General features: G+C 42.3%; 1 protein-coding gene across 4 annotated transcripts in view; it reads left to right on the forward strand.

The window, feature by feature from the left end:
* Nucleotides 1-259: 259 nt before the first annotated feature.
* The window catches only part of ZNF654 (zinc finger protein 654), a 1,580,889-nt gene continuing 1,563,824 nt past the window's right edge, over nucleotides 260-17,324 (forward strand). For 3 of the 4 annotated variants that reach the window (XM_044072137.1, XM_044072139.1, XM_044072138.1), the window contains exon 1: nucleotides 261-452. In XM_044072137.1, the coding sequence (XP_043928072.1) occupies nucleotides 333-452 (120 nt within the window). In that variant the 5' untranslated portion in view covers nucleotides 261-332. Of the gene's footprint in view, nucleotides 453-17,324 lie in introns of all 4 variants that reach the window. The other variant, XM_044072140.1, reaches the window with a different exon arrangement.

Raw genomic sequence — 17,324 nt, forward strand, 5'->3', positions numbered from 1 at the left:
ACCTGCCCTCAGGAGGAGGACGGTAACCGCACGTCACGAATTCCAAAACACACATACCATCAGGCCTATAAACCACCAGTTAACATCCCGAGCCAGCTGCTTGACAGCAGCTCCATGCAATCGTCGTGGCAGCTTGTGGAAAAAGGCGGGATTTTCAAAGTGTAATTGGTCTTCGACTGTGCTCCCGCCCCTTGTATCCCAGAGTGAGAGGCAGGGGCAGCCTACTGATTGACTTTCGTTGTAGCTATTCGGAGCCGGAGGTAGGCGGTGCAGGAAGCGAGGTTTCATTATTGTCCGGTGTCTTGTCGTACGCGCAGGTCGGGGCTAGCAGCATGGCGGAAGAGGAGAGCGAGCAGGAGGCGGAGAGGCTCCGTGAAGAATTGGAAAGCTTGCTAGTCAGCGAACAGGGATCTGTTAGATGTGACCGGATTTATTGTCATCGGTTCTGTCAGGTAATAAAAATGACGAGTCTCGGCGCTCGTTTTCTGTTGTTGAAGCATCAGTTAAGTGTAGGTAGGGTCTCCCCCTCCCCCTCCTGTCTCCCGGTGTAGTGTAAAACTGCCCTGTGTTCACCTATCCCTCTCCGACAGCGGCAGTGTTGTACCTGGAAAGGCGTTTTTCTCAAGTAGCTATCTCGTAAGAGGTCAGGGCCTCTGTCACATTCCACTTTGAAACACCACAAGATTAAATACTTATGTCAATGTTGTTATGGGGTAAATCCTATGTAATGAGTTAAGTGTCATTTAATGTTTGCTATGCCCAGGATATGAAGGCAGGTCTGGTTTGAAGCGTTTACATTTGTTACTGTGTCCGTTGATTCTGTGAGTCGGAAAATTTGTTGCTTACCACTGATTTCTTGCGCGTGAGGGGGCACTCTTCCACTACCCTAGTCCAAAGCGGGAATCAACAGTTGCAAGTAATATGCCAGAAGCTGGTTATCTATCTATTTTACACCGACTGATGTTTGGCATTTTTTCTCCAACGAAATGTTTGTGTTACTGTGTTTGGGCATGTGCTTGAATGTTGTGTTTTTGTTTAAGTGGAGCAGTCACGTCAGAAGTAAAAAAAAAAAAAAACTTGTTTTATTGACATTGTACAGCATATTATAAACAAATCACAAATAACACAGGATGAAAACTAAAGCAATAAGGAGAGATGCAGTGCTTTTATTTTTTATGCATATCTTGGTTTTCAGGAAAGTTGTGAGCAGCAGTAGTTTATCGATTCATTGTGGGTGTAAACACCATTGCAGTAACTGGACTGCCAACTTCTTTTAAGCTTCAGTGTTGATCACTTTGTGTCTTTTAAGCTTCAGTGTAGATCACTTTGTGTAGCTCATTGCTGGAGCGGCTGCAGTAGCATTTAACTAAACTTTTTGCAATCCTTTTAACTCTTGTTTGCAGTGATAATTCTGTTTTAAAGGTAAACTGAAAAAAGCTGGTGACTTTAGATATTGTTATCCTTTCTTAAAGGGTTTCTTGGGAAGCTTTACTTTGTCAGAAGAATTGTGTTATCTATTCATTCTTGTGATTATTCGTTGAAAGCATATTGCAGTGTGTCATTCCTAAGGCCAGGGGTGCTTGTCTTTCCTTCTGAGGTGGTGCGAGCTTGGTGTTAAGAGGTATGGTAGGATCAAGTCCCACATCGGGATGGGATAGATTTGCTCCCCTTCAAACGAGTTTGCTGAAAGTGTGTTATCCTTCTCACATCGCTCTTTGTACTGTCATGCCAGTCAGAAGCACTGTAGTTCATGTGGGCTGGTATGACGTTGTACTTGGACAAGTCATGCTGTTGTACAATGTGATGGTGATAATTGTATAGTTATGCTTGTAAGGTATCTCAGCTCTATGGTTATAAGAATAGTAGCCTAAATGTGTAGCATAGGAACATCTTTTGGTACAGCTTGCTTTTTGCTGAGTGATCCTTTTTATGAAATTTTCAAAGTTGAAATTGCATGACATGAATTTGTCGTTATTTTGGAACTTTCTTGCATCTCCAATGTGGATTACCTTCGTCCTGTGTGGTTGGAATCAGTGACTAGGATTTTTTTTTTCCTGGTGGTGGATTTCTTTGGGAATTTGGTATCAAAAATAGCAATAGGAGGTACTGCCAGCCGTGCCAGGAGAAACAGGGCAGTGGATTTGTAGCATATGCTAACGCAGCTAGATGTATTTCTACAGATGCTTGTGCTGAAAATGTATTTGTGAGGTTTGCTTGTGTTAAACTGTATCAACATTGCGCCCTGCTGGAAGTAAAAATAATGTATACATGTAAAAGTTACAATAACGCATGTACATTTAAACAGCATTTTCTGGAAGAGTAGAGGTTAAACTTAATCCACCTCACTTTGAAAAATATATCTGAAATCAAAATATTTTATTGGATCAGCCATACCGATGTTACCCCACAGTTTTGAATGGCGCCAGAGAAGCAAGGTCTGTGCTAGAGAATGTTTGGTAGCTCCAGCAGGAAGTGAAATGGTTTTGACTTCCAGCAGTTGCATCACATCTGAGCAAAGCTCAATCTGTATGTATTGTAGCGCATAGGTGCTAAACCCTGGTGGCTTCTAGTGTGGAAAACAGATGACCAGTTGTGTAAGATGTAATTTTTGCAGAGTTAATGTTTTAATATTACAGGAGACTGGAGTGTTGCCTTGCTCTATTCAGAAAGTAGGAACAGTATTTCTTTTAGTCAATCAGGAATATATAGTGAGACTAGCTAAATACTGTTTCTCTAACTGTGTGAAATTTTCCATCCGTGGTATTTTTAATGTTCCCTGTGACAAACTCTGGTGTTGTGAAAAATAAATTAGTATTGTAGTAAAATTAGTAGTATAGTGTTGTTGTTATTGAATATATGTAAACTTGTTGTGGCTTGTCCGTTTAGAAAAATATTTAAGCTTTGAGAGTATTTGCACATATTTATTTGGTGACAGATCTGGCCACTCCTGAAGCGTTTGGTCAGCATTGCCATTTGTATTAATATTAATTTCACTCGGTGTAATTGGGTACTCTTATAAGAGCCTTAAAGTAGCTTACAGGGGTTCTGGTGACAGTGATAATTACATTTATAGTCTGGGCAGAAGGGAGTACAACAAGGGAGTCTGTGCCAGCCTTTCCAAGGTGTGTGTGTGTGCGCACATCAAATCTGTGTGTGTCACCTGCTTGGGGTAGGGACACACAGCACTGGTTTCACAGAGAGGGTGTGGGAGGACTTTGAGTTGAGTCCTTAGCTGGGGTTCCAAGCTAAGCTGTGCCAGTGGGGAGTCTAATTGGGGGTGTGGACAGATAGAGAGGAACAAGCCCCCAGACTGTGTTCCTTGGGTGATGTTAAGGGAAGTTGTGCTTGATGTGGAGAGGTCTGAATCTGGAAATGAGTGTATCCTTTTGCATTCCAAATGAACGTCTCTATCCAGTGTCAGCAGTGAGGATTCGGGCTCCTTGATGATTACTGGCCCAGCGTGGGGATGGCACAATCACATTACTGTGTAGTGGAATGGTCTTGAGCTTATAAAATGTATTTTACACACACACACACACTGAAAGTTCAGGTTAATCAGCAGTTCATTGCATGATAGAAGGACCTGCCCTTCAGCAGTCCTGCAGACTTTGATCTCTTAAAGGCCTCAATGATATGCCCACCTCTTGTGTTTGGCATTAGAATTGTAAATGATAGTGTTGCTATTCTGAAGATTTGGGATTTTGGTGTCCAGTAGTTTTCAGCAAATGGTGAACTGAGGTATTTCACTGTACATTCTGAAAGTAATTTAATGAATGCTGTAATGGGGTCTCCCCCCTCATTTGTAACTCCACAGTTGTTGACTGTAATGAAGTACATTGGGCCAATCTCGTGTTTTGCGTAGCTCTCAGAACTTTGTGGCAGTTGCAGATTTAGGAGCTGCTGCATGTTCACCACAGCTGTCAAATTCTTTATTCAAGAAACTGGGACAAATATGAAAACAATGGGTAGAAAAAGGCAGAACATTGGGCACTTTTTTCTGTTGCTGTAAAGCTCTATAAAAAGGGTTAGCAAAACAGGTTTGGCATCAATACGGTTTTCCAAGAAAGAAATATAAAGCCCTTTAATAGATTAAGAGAAGAGAAAAAAATAGCTTTTTTTTTTTTTTTTTTTTTTTTTTTCTTCAAGGGGCACTGCAAAACATAATGAAGCAAATTGAAGGACATTTGAGAGAGACTCGCCAAACGGTCAAATCTGTCTAAGTGTAGCAGGGGCTTTGGAATTGAACCATTTACAGGCTGCCTGTGTCCATTAGAGAACTTAGTGCCGAACCGGGGCTGAATTTCCTGTTCCCCATCCAATTGTCCACTCTGCACTTGAATTTGGTTAGGGAGAAACTCTGCTTCACGTGGATGGGGAGCCTGTTACAGAGAAGGGTAGTCTCTGGGATACATGCCTCTCTCTCTCTCTCCAGCAGGTCCTATTTTTGTATCACAGGCAAGGTTTAAGTCTTTAGAGTGGGCAATTCTGCCAGGCAAAGATCTCCCATCCACAGCCTGTAGGAGACAGAATAAAGGAATATGGCTTTGAGGCAGTCTGTTATAGACATGTTGTGGTGTCTGACTATATCCCACCAGACTGCCAGCAATTAACTGATGTTCTTCGCTGTCCTGTGTCAGTAACTAAGGAGTGTCAGTCCTCACTACTGACTCCAATATGAGACTTTCACTTAAACAGAAGTAATGTTTCGCAATTTTCCCATAAGAGCACAGCAGGAACACGCACTGTTTACCCCTGGGACTGGACTGTATACTCATTTCCACCCCAAATGTATTCCCTTATTTTACACTTCAGAGAAATGACCCAGTTTAAGACCTCTGATACACTCGCATTCTAAGTAAATTTACATCTCATACATCCAAACACTTTTGGGAAATCCTGACATAAATATCCAGCTGTGTCCCTTCCCCAAAATAATACAGTAATGCTGTCTCCAATCATGCCTTTCTAAAGGGGTGTCTAGTTATGAAAATTTAAATATCAAAAATAACTGATATCTATGACCAGAACAGCCAGGTCTTTGTGGGGACCTGGAGAGTATCAAACTGGTATAAACACACTCTAAATCTCTAAAGAAAAATACTGATTTTTCAGCTACAATGTGAAGTAATGAAAGCACTTAATAAATAAAATGATTACAAGAATTTAAATCGGTAGCTTTCAATAAACACCAGAAATGTAAAATTAAACTGCTGGATAGTAGTCCATTATTCTAGAAAAATTCTAGCTTAATAACTAAGCTTTCCTAATCTAACTGAAGAATACTGTCCCTAACACTTCAACAGGCAGGCTTACAGTTTTTGGTGAGTTCTCTTTCATGGGTGTCCACTGACTGTACTTCTCAAAACTGCTCAGCACTTGACAAACTGCACTCTCAACTGTCTTATTTTAAAAATGTCAGCTGTTTGAAAAAGTTTTTTCTGTCAATCAGCTGTTTAATCACTTAGCAACCAGGGACATTCTAATGACATCACTCGCTGTTCAGCTGATTTCTTCACAGTACTTTAGAAAGTTCCTCTCAAACATGTGTAGTTAGAAATGCATCGAAACACTGACATATTCTTTGTGTACACAGGGAAATACTCAACTTTTAAAACTTATTTATATATTCACAATTAGACATGCTGGCATACAAGTTAATCTGAGAATATGCACAAATCTCCTGCCAGAAGTACTAACACATATGACAGTGTTTTCATTTTCTTCACACACGTTACTTTTGCCCTGTATCCTCTTAGTGAGGAACCACCTTGGTTGTTCCAGTTATTGGATGTGCCTTGTTAAATGCATACAAAATGAAGAGTTGTACTCAGTGGTAGGTCTGAATGCTAAATACAGTGGAGCAACTATTTACTCTGACCTGGATGCCAAAACTCTTGTTTATGGGTTGCTGGCACAACAAGTAGGTGTGAACAAAAGTTAATTTAGCAATCTGTTATGTCTTGTGATAGGGTCTTAAAGAAGCCATGGCCAAAACTGACTGACAGTTGAGATGGGTGGCTTAGCTGATCTTCTACCACCTGCCTGTGACACCCACCATAGTCATATCTGAAGCTCATTGTGACAGTCTCTCCGAAAACTTGCTTTGTGTCCCCCTGGTATGCCTTTTATGTTCAGAGATTGCTCTAAAACCAGGTACTTGATGTAGCTTCCCAGCAAACTTTATACGCGAGTCTGCTGCCTTCTCCATTCAAACGCTCCTGACCACCACTGAACTATGTCCACTGTATGATTGTAAAATGGATTTAAAACTTGTACATCATGAAATGCAAGATAAGCTGTAAAGTTGGGGTTACAACCAATTCCGTAGACAACTGTAAGGTTTTATTAGACTGTAATAGGAAACTTGGAAGGAAACAGTTGTATACCAAGCTTACATCTAATTGTACCCCCCCCCCCCCCAGGACATGGCAGACATATTCTGTTTCAACATGGCATCACCCCCCATTCATTCTTGCCTGTTCCCCCTTGTACTTCTCTAAAGTACTTTAGGCAAATCCTTTAAGTTAATACTAGTCCCTTGGGTTCTGCCGATATTCCTGGACATGTGCCAAGTCCTACCTAGCAAAAATTCTCCAACTTTTCAATGAGTCAGTCCATTGGTTATATCCCTGATATGTGGGGAGTGATTTATGTTGTTAATGTGGTTCCTCTACTGAGCCTGGAATTTATAGGCCTATTAGTCTTACTAGTGTTTGCAGTGATGTACAGCCTACAGCTGAACTAAAAACAATATACTTGATCTGTATTCCTTGATGCACACCAGTTCAGCTTTGTAAAAGGCAAGTCACACCTGGCTGAGTTTTAATCTATAAATAACCGTGTTTATGTAAGGAATGCAGGTGGGGAAAGACCCATGGTAGTTTTAATTAAAAAAGAAAAAAAAATAGAACTCTGTAGGTAATGGGCTTACAATCCATACTATTTGTCTGGACCTAGCCAACGTGATCCACCATACTTTTATTATTGATACCTTCTTCTAGCTTGACATTAATCCATTAATTCTTTTTCTTGGAATTCATAAATTTCAACGCACTGGATCAACTAATCCATTGTCCCACCCTGGACTCCTAATATCCTAGACCTGGTCATTACCAACATGGGAGACAGATGCTCCACACCAGTGGTCACCCCTTCATTGGTCAGGTAAGCTAATCACCCTTGACATCCACCCCCCCCCCGTAAGGAAACCTCCGTAAAAAACTTCTCCACAGTCAACTTCATGCTACTCAAGTCAGAAGTGACAAACTTCATGACACCCAAGCCAATCTGGTGGTCCCTACCATAAACAAACTATACAGCATAAGGAAGAAAGTGTTGCAGAAGAGAGGGAAAATCCCAGGATGCAAAAAAAACTCCCTTACCAGCCTTCTTTAAGAAGTTGGGATCCCTCATAAAATCTTCCAAAGCTAGTTACAAAAATACAGTTGCCAAAGATTCCAAAGACAACCACAAGGGATTCTGTAGTTGTCAAGAATCTAAATGGCAATGCTGAGATGTCCTCTGAGCTACAACAGAATGGTGTTAAATATATTGATCCCAAGGATATTGTCATTATCCTGGCAGATCTATTTAGTGCCAGCTTCAACCCCCTCTCACCCCCTAAATGGCCTATCTCAATGCCAAAAGATTGCCAAATTCCGATAATCACGGCCACGCAGGTAGAAACCGCACTCTCCAAAAGCTAGGAATACAGCATCCATGGGACCAGATGATATCCTGGGTTGTGTACTACATGAACTACAAAATGAACTGGCCCCTCACGTAAATGTCATGTTTAATCATAGCCTCACCTCAGGCTTTGTGCCCACTGAGTGGTGCACAGCTACAATTATCCCACTCCACAAGGGGGGTTCCACCTTGGATCCCAGGAACTTCTGTTCCGTCAGTCTGACGAGCCTGATCTGCAAGAGCATGGAAAACATTATCATGGAACTTATAAACAAAGACATTGGCAACCTTCAAACACTAGACCCCACCCAGTTTGTGTTCATGAAGGGCTGATCTCGTCTCCTGAACCTGATTGACTTCTTCGAATCAGTCTCCAGAGCTGTGAACGAGGGTAAGGTGGACTACACAACCTATCTGGACCTCGCCAAGGCCTTCGACACCATCCCCCACTCTGGAATCATAGATAAACTTGCTAAGCTGGGCATAAATCCCTATTTCACTCGGTGGGTTGCCAGCTGGCTTACTGACAGAACCGAGACTGTAAAAGTAGCTGACTCCAAATCCATCTCCAGACAAGTGGAGTACCTCGGGGTTCAGTTCTGGGACTGCACTTGTTCGGCATCTATTTCTCTGAAGTACAGGCCAACATTAATGGACACTGGCTAACAAATATCGCAGATGTCTGCAAACTGGGAGCCATTACTGAATCCCCAAATTATGTGGATGTTCTGCAAAAGGGCCTTACAGAAACAAATGCTTGGTGGCAGCCATGGGCTCATGCTTAATGCCAAGAAATGTATAGTTATTCCCTTTGGGGAAAAAACATGTACCCATGAATTACCACATAGGTGGCAGTACACCGAAAATGTGATGAGAGACTTGGACACCAGGTGGACACTGGTCTCACCTTCAGTAACCACATTGCCACAACAGTCAGGAAATCCTATGTGGCACACCTCATCACTAACGGCTTTTCATTCAGAAGGGTCATTGTTCCACTGTACTCATCCCTCAGTAGACCCATTATAGAGTACAATGCCCCACTTGGTATGTACCTCACAAGACATCTGAAACAGCTGGAAAGGCTGCAAATGTACCTCACTAAAAGAATTACAGGCCTAAAGCAGATGCTGTATGCTGACCGTCTAAATAACTCAAGCTGTACTCTGTGGCATATCGTCTACTCGGAGGCAGTGTCTGCTTAACATACAAGGCCATGTCAAACCCTGAGCTGTTGGACATTCTCCACTTAAAGAAATACCAATCCCTCAGAGCCATACGCTCCAGGGATCTAAACCTTGTCATCACAATGAACAAAACAATCTGGAGGCATAGATTCCTGACCCAGAGACTCTCCATACTCTGGAATAGACTGCCCGTACATGTCAAGCAGAGCGCCTCCTTGCCCCTCTTCAAAAGGAACCTTAACGATGGGATGAGAGGAAATTCACCCCTGGGATCAGGTCAGTCACCCTGCTAGACAGGGGTCCAGGGAAGTAAGTTATTGTGGGAATAAATATCCAGGGAATTGTTATGGCTAGGCTTGTAGCCTATAGCCTAGTACCAACCTATGAACCTACATATATTTTTTTATTGGAGTAGTACACTGATCTCAGTAGACCATTTGCAGACACAGCCCGAGGGAATAGGATCTCATAAATAAGAAGTGAAAAAAACATTTACAGATACAAGGATGATATATGTACGTGTGTGTGTGTGTGTGTGTGTGTGTGTGTGTGTGTGTGTGTGTGTATGTATATATATATATATATATATATATATATATATAAATGTATGTGTGTGTGTATGTATATATATATGTGTGTGTGTATGTATATATATATGTGTGTGTGTATGTGTATATATATGTGTGTATATGTGTATATATATATATGTATGTGTGTATATATAGATATATGTATGTGTATATATATATATATATATATGTATTTATATATACATATGTAGATATATATATATATATATATGTATATATATATATATATATATATATATATATATATATATATATATATATATATATATATATATAGATATATGTATATATATATATATATATATATATATAGATATATGTATATATATATGTGTGTGTATGTATATATGTGTGTGTGTGTATATATGTATGTATATGTATATGTATATATATATATATATATATATATATATATATATATATATATATATATATATATATATATATATATATGGTTCTACCTGACATAGTCGAAACCACACAACAACGACATCACCGACACCACATAATCGACAGTGCATTAACACGAAACCTCACATACCCGACAACGAAATAACCGACGGTACACAAACACGAAACCCCATACACTGCACATACCACAATAAAAAACAAAACACATCCCCATTCCACAAACCACACACACAACACAAGCACACCAAAATCCTTACAAACCCACACTAAACCTTACATACACAACTATCGACAACCCTAACCCTAAGGTCCGTCACTATCGCACACATACCTAACCCGCTCCCTAACCCTAACTCACTTAACCCGCCCCTAACCCAAAGTCTATCCCTACCGCACACTTACCTAACCCGCTCCCTAACCCTAACTCACTTAACCCGCCCCTATCCCAAAGTATATCCCTACCGCACACTTACCTAACCCGCTCCCTAACCCTGACTCACTTAACCCACCCCTATCCCCACAGACCGTCAATATCCACACTTACCTGACTCGCACCCTAACGTCAGTCACTACCGCATACTCACACAGCCTTTTCCCATGTCGGCATCCTCGGCGTCGGTGTTGTCATCAGTCGTGTCGGTCTTCTGCATTGCCGATGTTCTGGCACTCGCGATTCGCGTCGGTCTTCTTCATTGTCGATCTTCTGGAGCTCGGGATTCCGTTGTCGGTGTTCTACGCTGTCGACTGTCGGGTAGAACCATATATATATACACACACACACACACACACGTGTGTGTATAGAAATATATATCTTTATGGATCCCCGTGAGAAGCTAGAGTTTCAGAAACTCGAACTTCATATTGTTGAGACGATATGATCAAGTTTGCGAATACTAGAAGCTTTTGAATGGATGGAGATAGCGGTGCTGTGCAGATTGGGGAATTTACCCTTTTCCCCACAGAGTGGGTTCATTTTGTTGGTATATATAATATGCAGGGGGTGCAGTGCGGTTTGCCCTCATATTGTCTCACCAATATTTCATGTTTCTGAAAATAAGAGCTTTTGACATCGACCAGTGTTTACATGCACAAACTGAAATGTGTGTGTATGTATGATCTATACATACACACAGATGCAAGATTGTGCTCGAACATTTCGTTTGAGAAGGGATTAAGTGTCAAAACATGGGTGGGAAAATGGAAAAGTGGAAGTATGTTTAGCAGAAGTTTATGGATACGATATCGCCATAATTGAGATGGGATATGCTACAGGAGTAGTAGTATGTCATAGAGAGGTGTGAGTGTATTTGAAGAGGCAAGTAATAGTTGCAAGAAAGGATACCATGAGAAGAGAGAAATGGAGAGAAGAGGCATGCACAACCCAAAGAATGATTTATTCACTACCATAGACTTGATGGCTAAAGGCTAGATTGTTTTCTGTGTATCCCCAAGTTGCTGACTACTGAGTTGACTCTTGGGAGTGTGTCATTTTGATAGTTACCAGGGGTGGATGACTTCCTGAAGGATACTATTATGCATTTCTTGACATTTAGTTTTTCTCTATGGTTCTGAAACCAGTGTTTTTGTCAGTCCTTCCTGGATAACATTTATGTCGGTTAGAGATCACTGATGTTGGCCTTGACTTCAGAGAAGTAAATGCTAAACGTAGAGGCCTCATGACCGATCCCTGGTGGCCTGCGCTTGTCACTGGCCTCTTTGTACAGGTGGACTCCCCAATTCTAACTTCTGGTCCTGTCTGTGTCCCATCTGGCTGTCCACCAGGTAACATGAGGGTTTGTACCTAACCTGTTAAGTTTGTTAGTAATGCCTGAGTAGGATATTTTGTCATATGCCTTGGCTAGGTAGGTAGGCAATGTGAACCATTTTGCCCTCATCCATTGCTTTGGTGACCTTCTCGAAGGAGTCCACCAAGTTGTGTAGCATAATCTGCCCTTGATGCAACCAAACTGGGTTGGGTGCAGTGTCTGGAGGGTTACTATATCATTGATCATTTCCATGATTCTTTTCATGGCTTTGTATATGAGATTAGTGAGACTTGTGGGTCTGTAGATGGCACACCTTTGTGCAGAGGGATGACTGTTGCTGTTCTCCATTCATGAAGCCTGTTTGAAGGCTATAGTTAAATAGCAATTCCAGAGACCCTGATAGGTCATGCTTCATGCTATTTAGATGGCAATCCTGGGTTATTGTCTGGACCAATTGATGCAGTGTTCTTGGTCTTAGAGAGAACATTAAGGGCCTGTTCCCTAGTGATGGGGGGTATATACTTGTTGGTGTTTCCTGAGGGAAGTTTTGTGGGGTGAGGGTTCAAGTGGGAGCTCAATTTGTTGACCAGTATGTGTGCTATATCTTCTGGCTCATTTTAGGTGGCTGTATTTATAGTGAGCTCTGCACTCGTGTGTACTGCCTTTGAGGTTGTGGACATAGTTAAAGAATGTCTTGTGGTTGTCCTTTTTGCATGGGAGGCCAAATTTACCTCAGGTTTTTTGCAGAGTTTTTGTCCTCTGGGTTTAGTCTGGGAGTGCTTTTATCCTGCTTGTTGCTGCACCTCATAATTTTTGCCATGCTTGTCTTCCTTTTGTTATGCAGCCTATCGGTGGTGTAATTTCACTATGGTGGCCTTTTTTGTTTAATTCTGTACTTCCTGGTGGGTACACCTGCCTCTAAGCAACTATTGACATGCTTGTATGGGATTTCTGTGAATGTGTCTGCATACACAGCAGTGTTTTCAGGTTTATGGGGACTTGAAATTTTGCCAGGTTATCACTTAATAGTAGGAAGTTAACCTTATAGGTTAATAGGTTCATACTAGGCTATCTGCCCTAGGGCATTTATAAGCCTAGCCAGAATGTGTTTGGCTTTCGCCACCCATTTTAAATTAATTTTGCTATGCCTTTTCGAGGTTAGTATACTGTGCCTCTGTCTAACAGTGACACAGAAGTGATACCTGGGGTAAACCTACGATCTCCCATCCACACATCAAGATTCCTCTTGAAGAGAGTCAATGAGATACTCTGCCTAACCTGGACTGGGATTTTATTCCAGAGTGAAGGGAGCCTCTGGGTTATGAATCTGTCCCTCCAGCATGTCCTATTTATTTCAGTGCTGAGGTTCAAGTCTCTTGAGCGCGTAGCTCGATGGGATTTGGATTTTGTGAGGTGCAGCATGTCCATTAATTAGAATAGTTACTGAATGTTCTAGGGTTAGCTGGGGTTCCAGGTTGTATTTTTACTTCAAAGGACCTCTGAGAAGTAGATGCCCAACAGTAGGAGTCCCAGGACAGATCCCTGGGAACTCCATTAGTGACAGGTCTGCTGTCAGAGGTGGAGGCGCCTGTTTTGACCTTGAGAGTTCTGTCGGTGAGCTAGTTGGCCACCCATCTGATGATGTGGATTAACGTCAAGTTAGCTTTTTGATGATGCCCGAGTGGGGGATTGTCAAAGGCCTTGGCCAAGTCAGGGTATGCTGTATGTATTGACTTTCCATCATCCAGGGCCTTTGTGACAGTCTCCAAGAAGTCAACCAAGTTCAACAGGCAAGATCTGCCCTTGACAAATATGAGCTGGGTGGGGTCAAGTGCTCAATGATAGCCTACATCCTTATTTTCATATCCATAATACACTCCATGGCTTTACAGATTTGTCAGGCTAATGAGGTGATAGTTTCCAGGGTCAGTAGTAGCACCACCTTTGTTCAAGGGGATGACAGTGGCAGTTTTCCACTCTGCTGGGATGAAGTCTGTACTTGGGCTGTGGCTGAATAGGGTGTTCAGTGGCAAAGCCAGTTCTTGGAGATGGTGCAGAGTACAGCCAGGTATACTATCAGGTTCCATGGAAGATGTATTATTTGCCAGCTTTTGAGAAGTTTTTTATCTTGATTATGGCTGGGGGGGGAGGAGGGTTGGGTATGATAGAAACTTCAAACGAAACAGTCCGATCTGATCTCACCAGGGTAAAACTTATTGTGGAAGATTTTTTTTTCCCTAGGGGAAAAACTCGCTAGGCCAACAAAAAAAAAAAAAAGATAAAGTATGTATGTGGAGGGCGGGGGCTTTACCTTCCACACCCCCCTACTTAAATATATTAACTCCAAGATTGTACTACAGTGGATGAAATGGCAAACTCCTGACAATGGCCCGACATTTTGTTTTCCCTGGGAAAAAAATCTTTGTTCAGGACGTTCGAGATTTACTGCTTTCAGCTAAGCTGTGTCGAGGTAAGAGTGTTGACTATTTTTAGCCATTGATGTTTGAATATAGACCCGTCCTGAGTCATGGAGGGGGGACAGTAGCTGGCTGTAACTTAGATGGGTGTCTTGACAACTTGTCAGTTGCACCTGGAGGAGTTTCAGTGCGTCATGCTGGCAAATCAGTCTTGAGGTGTCTGTTCTTATTGAAGATAGAGACTGCACCACCCTTAGTCTTCCTGGCCTCATTTTAGGGCTTTAACTACTGTGATAACTGTTCTGTTGTAACGTGCGTATTGCTTTGCTTTCAAAATTGAAATCCTGAGCTGTCTGAAAGAGTTTCTTTTAGATCAGCTTGCCCAACCCAGTTAATATCAAAGAATAAGTTGATGAAGTTCATAGGTAGGTACTAGGCTATCGGCCCTAGGGCCCATACAAGCCCAGCCAAAAAATGTACCCTGGCTTTCGCCACCCAAGAAAATTATTTTCCTGTGCCCCTGTCGAGCAGAGCCACAGAAGTGATCCCTGGGGTGAATTTCCCATCCAGTCATCAAGATTTTTCTTGAAGAGTGCTAATGAGGAGCTCTGTTTGACATAGTTAGGTAGTCTGTTCCAGAGTATGGGAAGTCTCTGGGACAGGAATCTATCCCTCCAGCATGTTTTGTTTATTGTAGTGACAAGGTTTAGGTCCCTAGAGCGTGTAGCTCAGAGGGATTGGGATTTCTTTAAGTGGAGCATGTCCAACAGCTCTGGGTTTGACATGGCTTTGTATGTTAGGCAGAGATCGCCCCTGAGTAGGCGATATGTGATGGAGTAAAGCTGTAGTTTTTTGAGACTGTCTACATAGGGCATCTGTTTGAGGCCAGTAATCCTCTTTGTGAGGTATTTCTGTGGTCTTTCCAGTTGTTGTAGATGTCTTGTGAGGTACATACCAAAAGGGGCATTGTACTCTATAATGGGTCTAATGAGTGATGAGTAGAGGGGAACAATGGCCTCTTTTTTTTGGATGAGAATCCTTTTGTGATGAGATGAGCCACGTAGAAGGATTTCCTGACCACTGTGGTGATGTTATTATCAAAGGAGAGACTACTGTCCACTAGTGTCCCAAGGTCTCTTCACATTTTCGGCATTAAGTAGACTACCAGCTATGTGGTAGTTCATGGGTACAGAGTTTTTACCAAAGGGGATGACAGTACAGTTTTTGGCATTGAGCTTCAGGCCATGGCTTTGACACCAGGTATCTGTCTCAGTGAGGCCCTTTTGTAGTTTGTCCACATCATTAGGAGTTTCGATTATGGCTCCCAGTTTGCAGTCGTCTGCAAACTTAGTTAGCCAAAGACCTTCTGTGTTGGCCTGCACTTCAGGGAAGTAGATAACAAACAGGAGAGGACCCAGTACTAAAGTATATCAAGTGCTCCCGATTTTTTATATATATATATATATATATATATATATATATAGGTTCATACTAGGCTATCTGCCCTAGGGCATTTATTGATGACTTTGAACCTTTCCAAGACTTAGAAGTCTGATCAGCCTTATCAAACGATTCCTGGAAATCTGGTTTCAGCAAACCCCTGTCTACCATTTTCTTCCTACGCTCCAATAACACCCTGCTGCTAAAGGAGTGGCAGATGGAACAATCCTCCTGCAGATGAGCTGCCCCGAAACAGTATACACAACTGTCATGCAAGTCAGTTATGGACATTTTCTGCCCACACTTAGGACATTTCTTAAAGCCAGATTTGTGTTTCTCTTTTTGATCAGCCATAGCCAACAAACAACAGTATATAAACTAGAGAAAAACAATATATTACATATATAATAGCACTGAAATAAATAGGACATGCTGGAGGAACAGATTCATAACCCAGAGGCTCCCTTCACTCTGGAATAAAATCCCAGTCCAGGTTAGGCAGAGTCCCTCATTGACTCTCCAAGAGGAATCTTGATGAGTGGATGGGAGATCGTAGGTTTACCCCGGGTATCACTTCTGTGTCACTGTTAGACAGAGGCGCACAGTATACTAACCTCGAAAAAGGGCATAGCAAAATAAATTTAAAATGGGTGGCGAAAGCCAAACACATTCTGGCTAGGCTTATAAATGCCCTAGGGCAGATAGCCTAGTATGAACCTATGAACAGCCCCCAGAGTGTTTACCAAATGCATGGTAGTGGTTACAGCTCACCTGAGGCATCTAGGATTGATTGTTTCCGTGCCTGGACGACTGGCTCCTCACCGCCACCTCCAGGCATCAACTATTTCAATCCATGGATCACACTCTGAATCTGTGCTCTGTTAGGAATAACTATAAATTTCGACAAGGCTGCGTTGTCACCATCGCAGCATATCTCCTTTATTGGTGCAGACTTGGACACCATCACAATCATGGTAAAATTGCCACTGGACAGAATAGTTACTCTTCAGCAACAGGTATCAGGCATTCTGAAGAGCAAAAAAGTTCCAGCCTCTCAAGTGTTGAAACTACTAGGTACTATGGCAGCAACGCTCGTAGCAGTTCCTCTGGGGCATATGCACATGAGAATACTCCACTGGTTACTCTTCACCCAGTGGTTTTACCAACAACTTCCAATGTCATTTTTGGTAATGATTACAGTTTCATGCAGAAAGGATCTTTGGTGGTTGACCAGCCACCATGTAACAGTAGGTCGTCCTTTTGTTCTTCCCCTGCCATCAGCCACTGTGACCACGGGAGCTTCTCTGATAGGGTGGGGGTTCTTTTTCAGGGAAGAACAGCCCAATGCACCTGGTCAGAGACTGTCACAGTTGCACATAAATGTCCTGGAGTTGAGATCGGTTCTTTTGAAGTTGTAGTATTTCCATCATTCTCTACCTCTGGGGACGATTACCCAGAACGACAACATGTCTGTGGTCTGGTACATCAACAAGCAAGGGGGAACCAAGTCTTACCCCTTATGTCGAGAGGCCCTGAGAGTTTGGCAGTGTGCTGTATCCACCGGGCGCTTTCTGATGGCAATGCACATCCCGGGAAAATCTAACATGATTGCGGACAAACTGAGCAGAGCCATTCTGATGCCACACGAGTGATCCCAAAAAAATGAGATTGCGGAGGCGATTTTCAGCAGATGGGGCCAGCCTTGTTGTGACCTGTTTGCATCCCCTATGAATGCCAAATGCAGAAGCTACTTTGCCCAGAATCCCCCACCAGGGGACAGCCCAAGGGTTTCGCTCGTACATGACTGGCCCCTGGGATTCCTAT

Source organism: Protopterus annectens, chromosome 5.part0 (genome assembly GCF_019279795.1).
Source record: "Protopterus annectens isolate FY-2018-M chromosome 5.part0, PAN1.0, whole genome shotgun sequence".
Taxonomy (NCBI): domain Eukaryota; kingdom Metazoa; phylum Chordata; order Ceratodontiformes; family Protopteridae; genus Protopterus; species Protopterus annectens.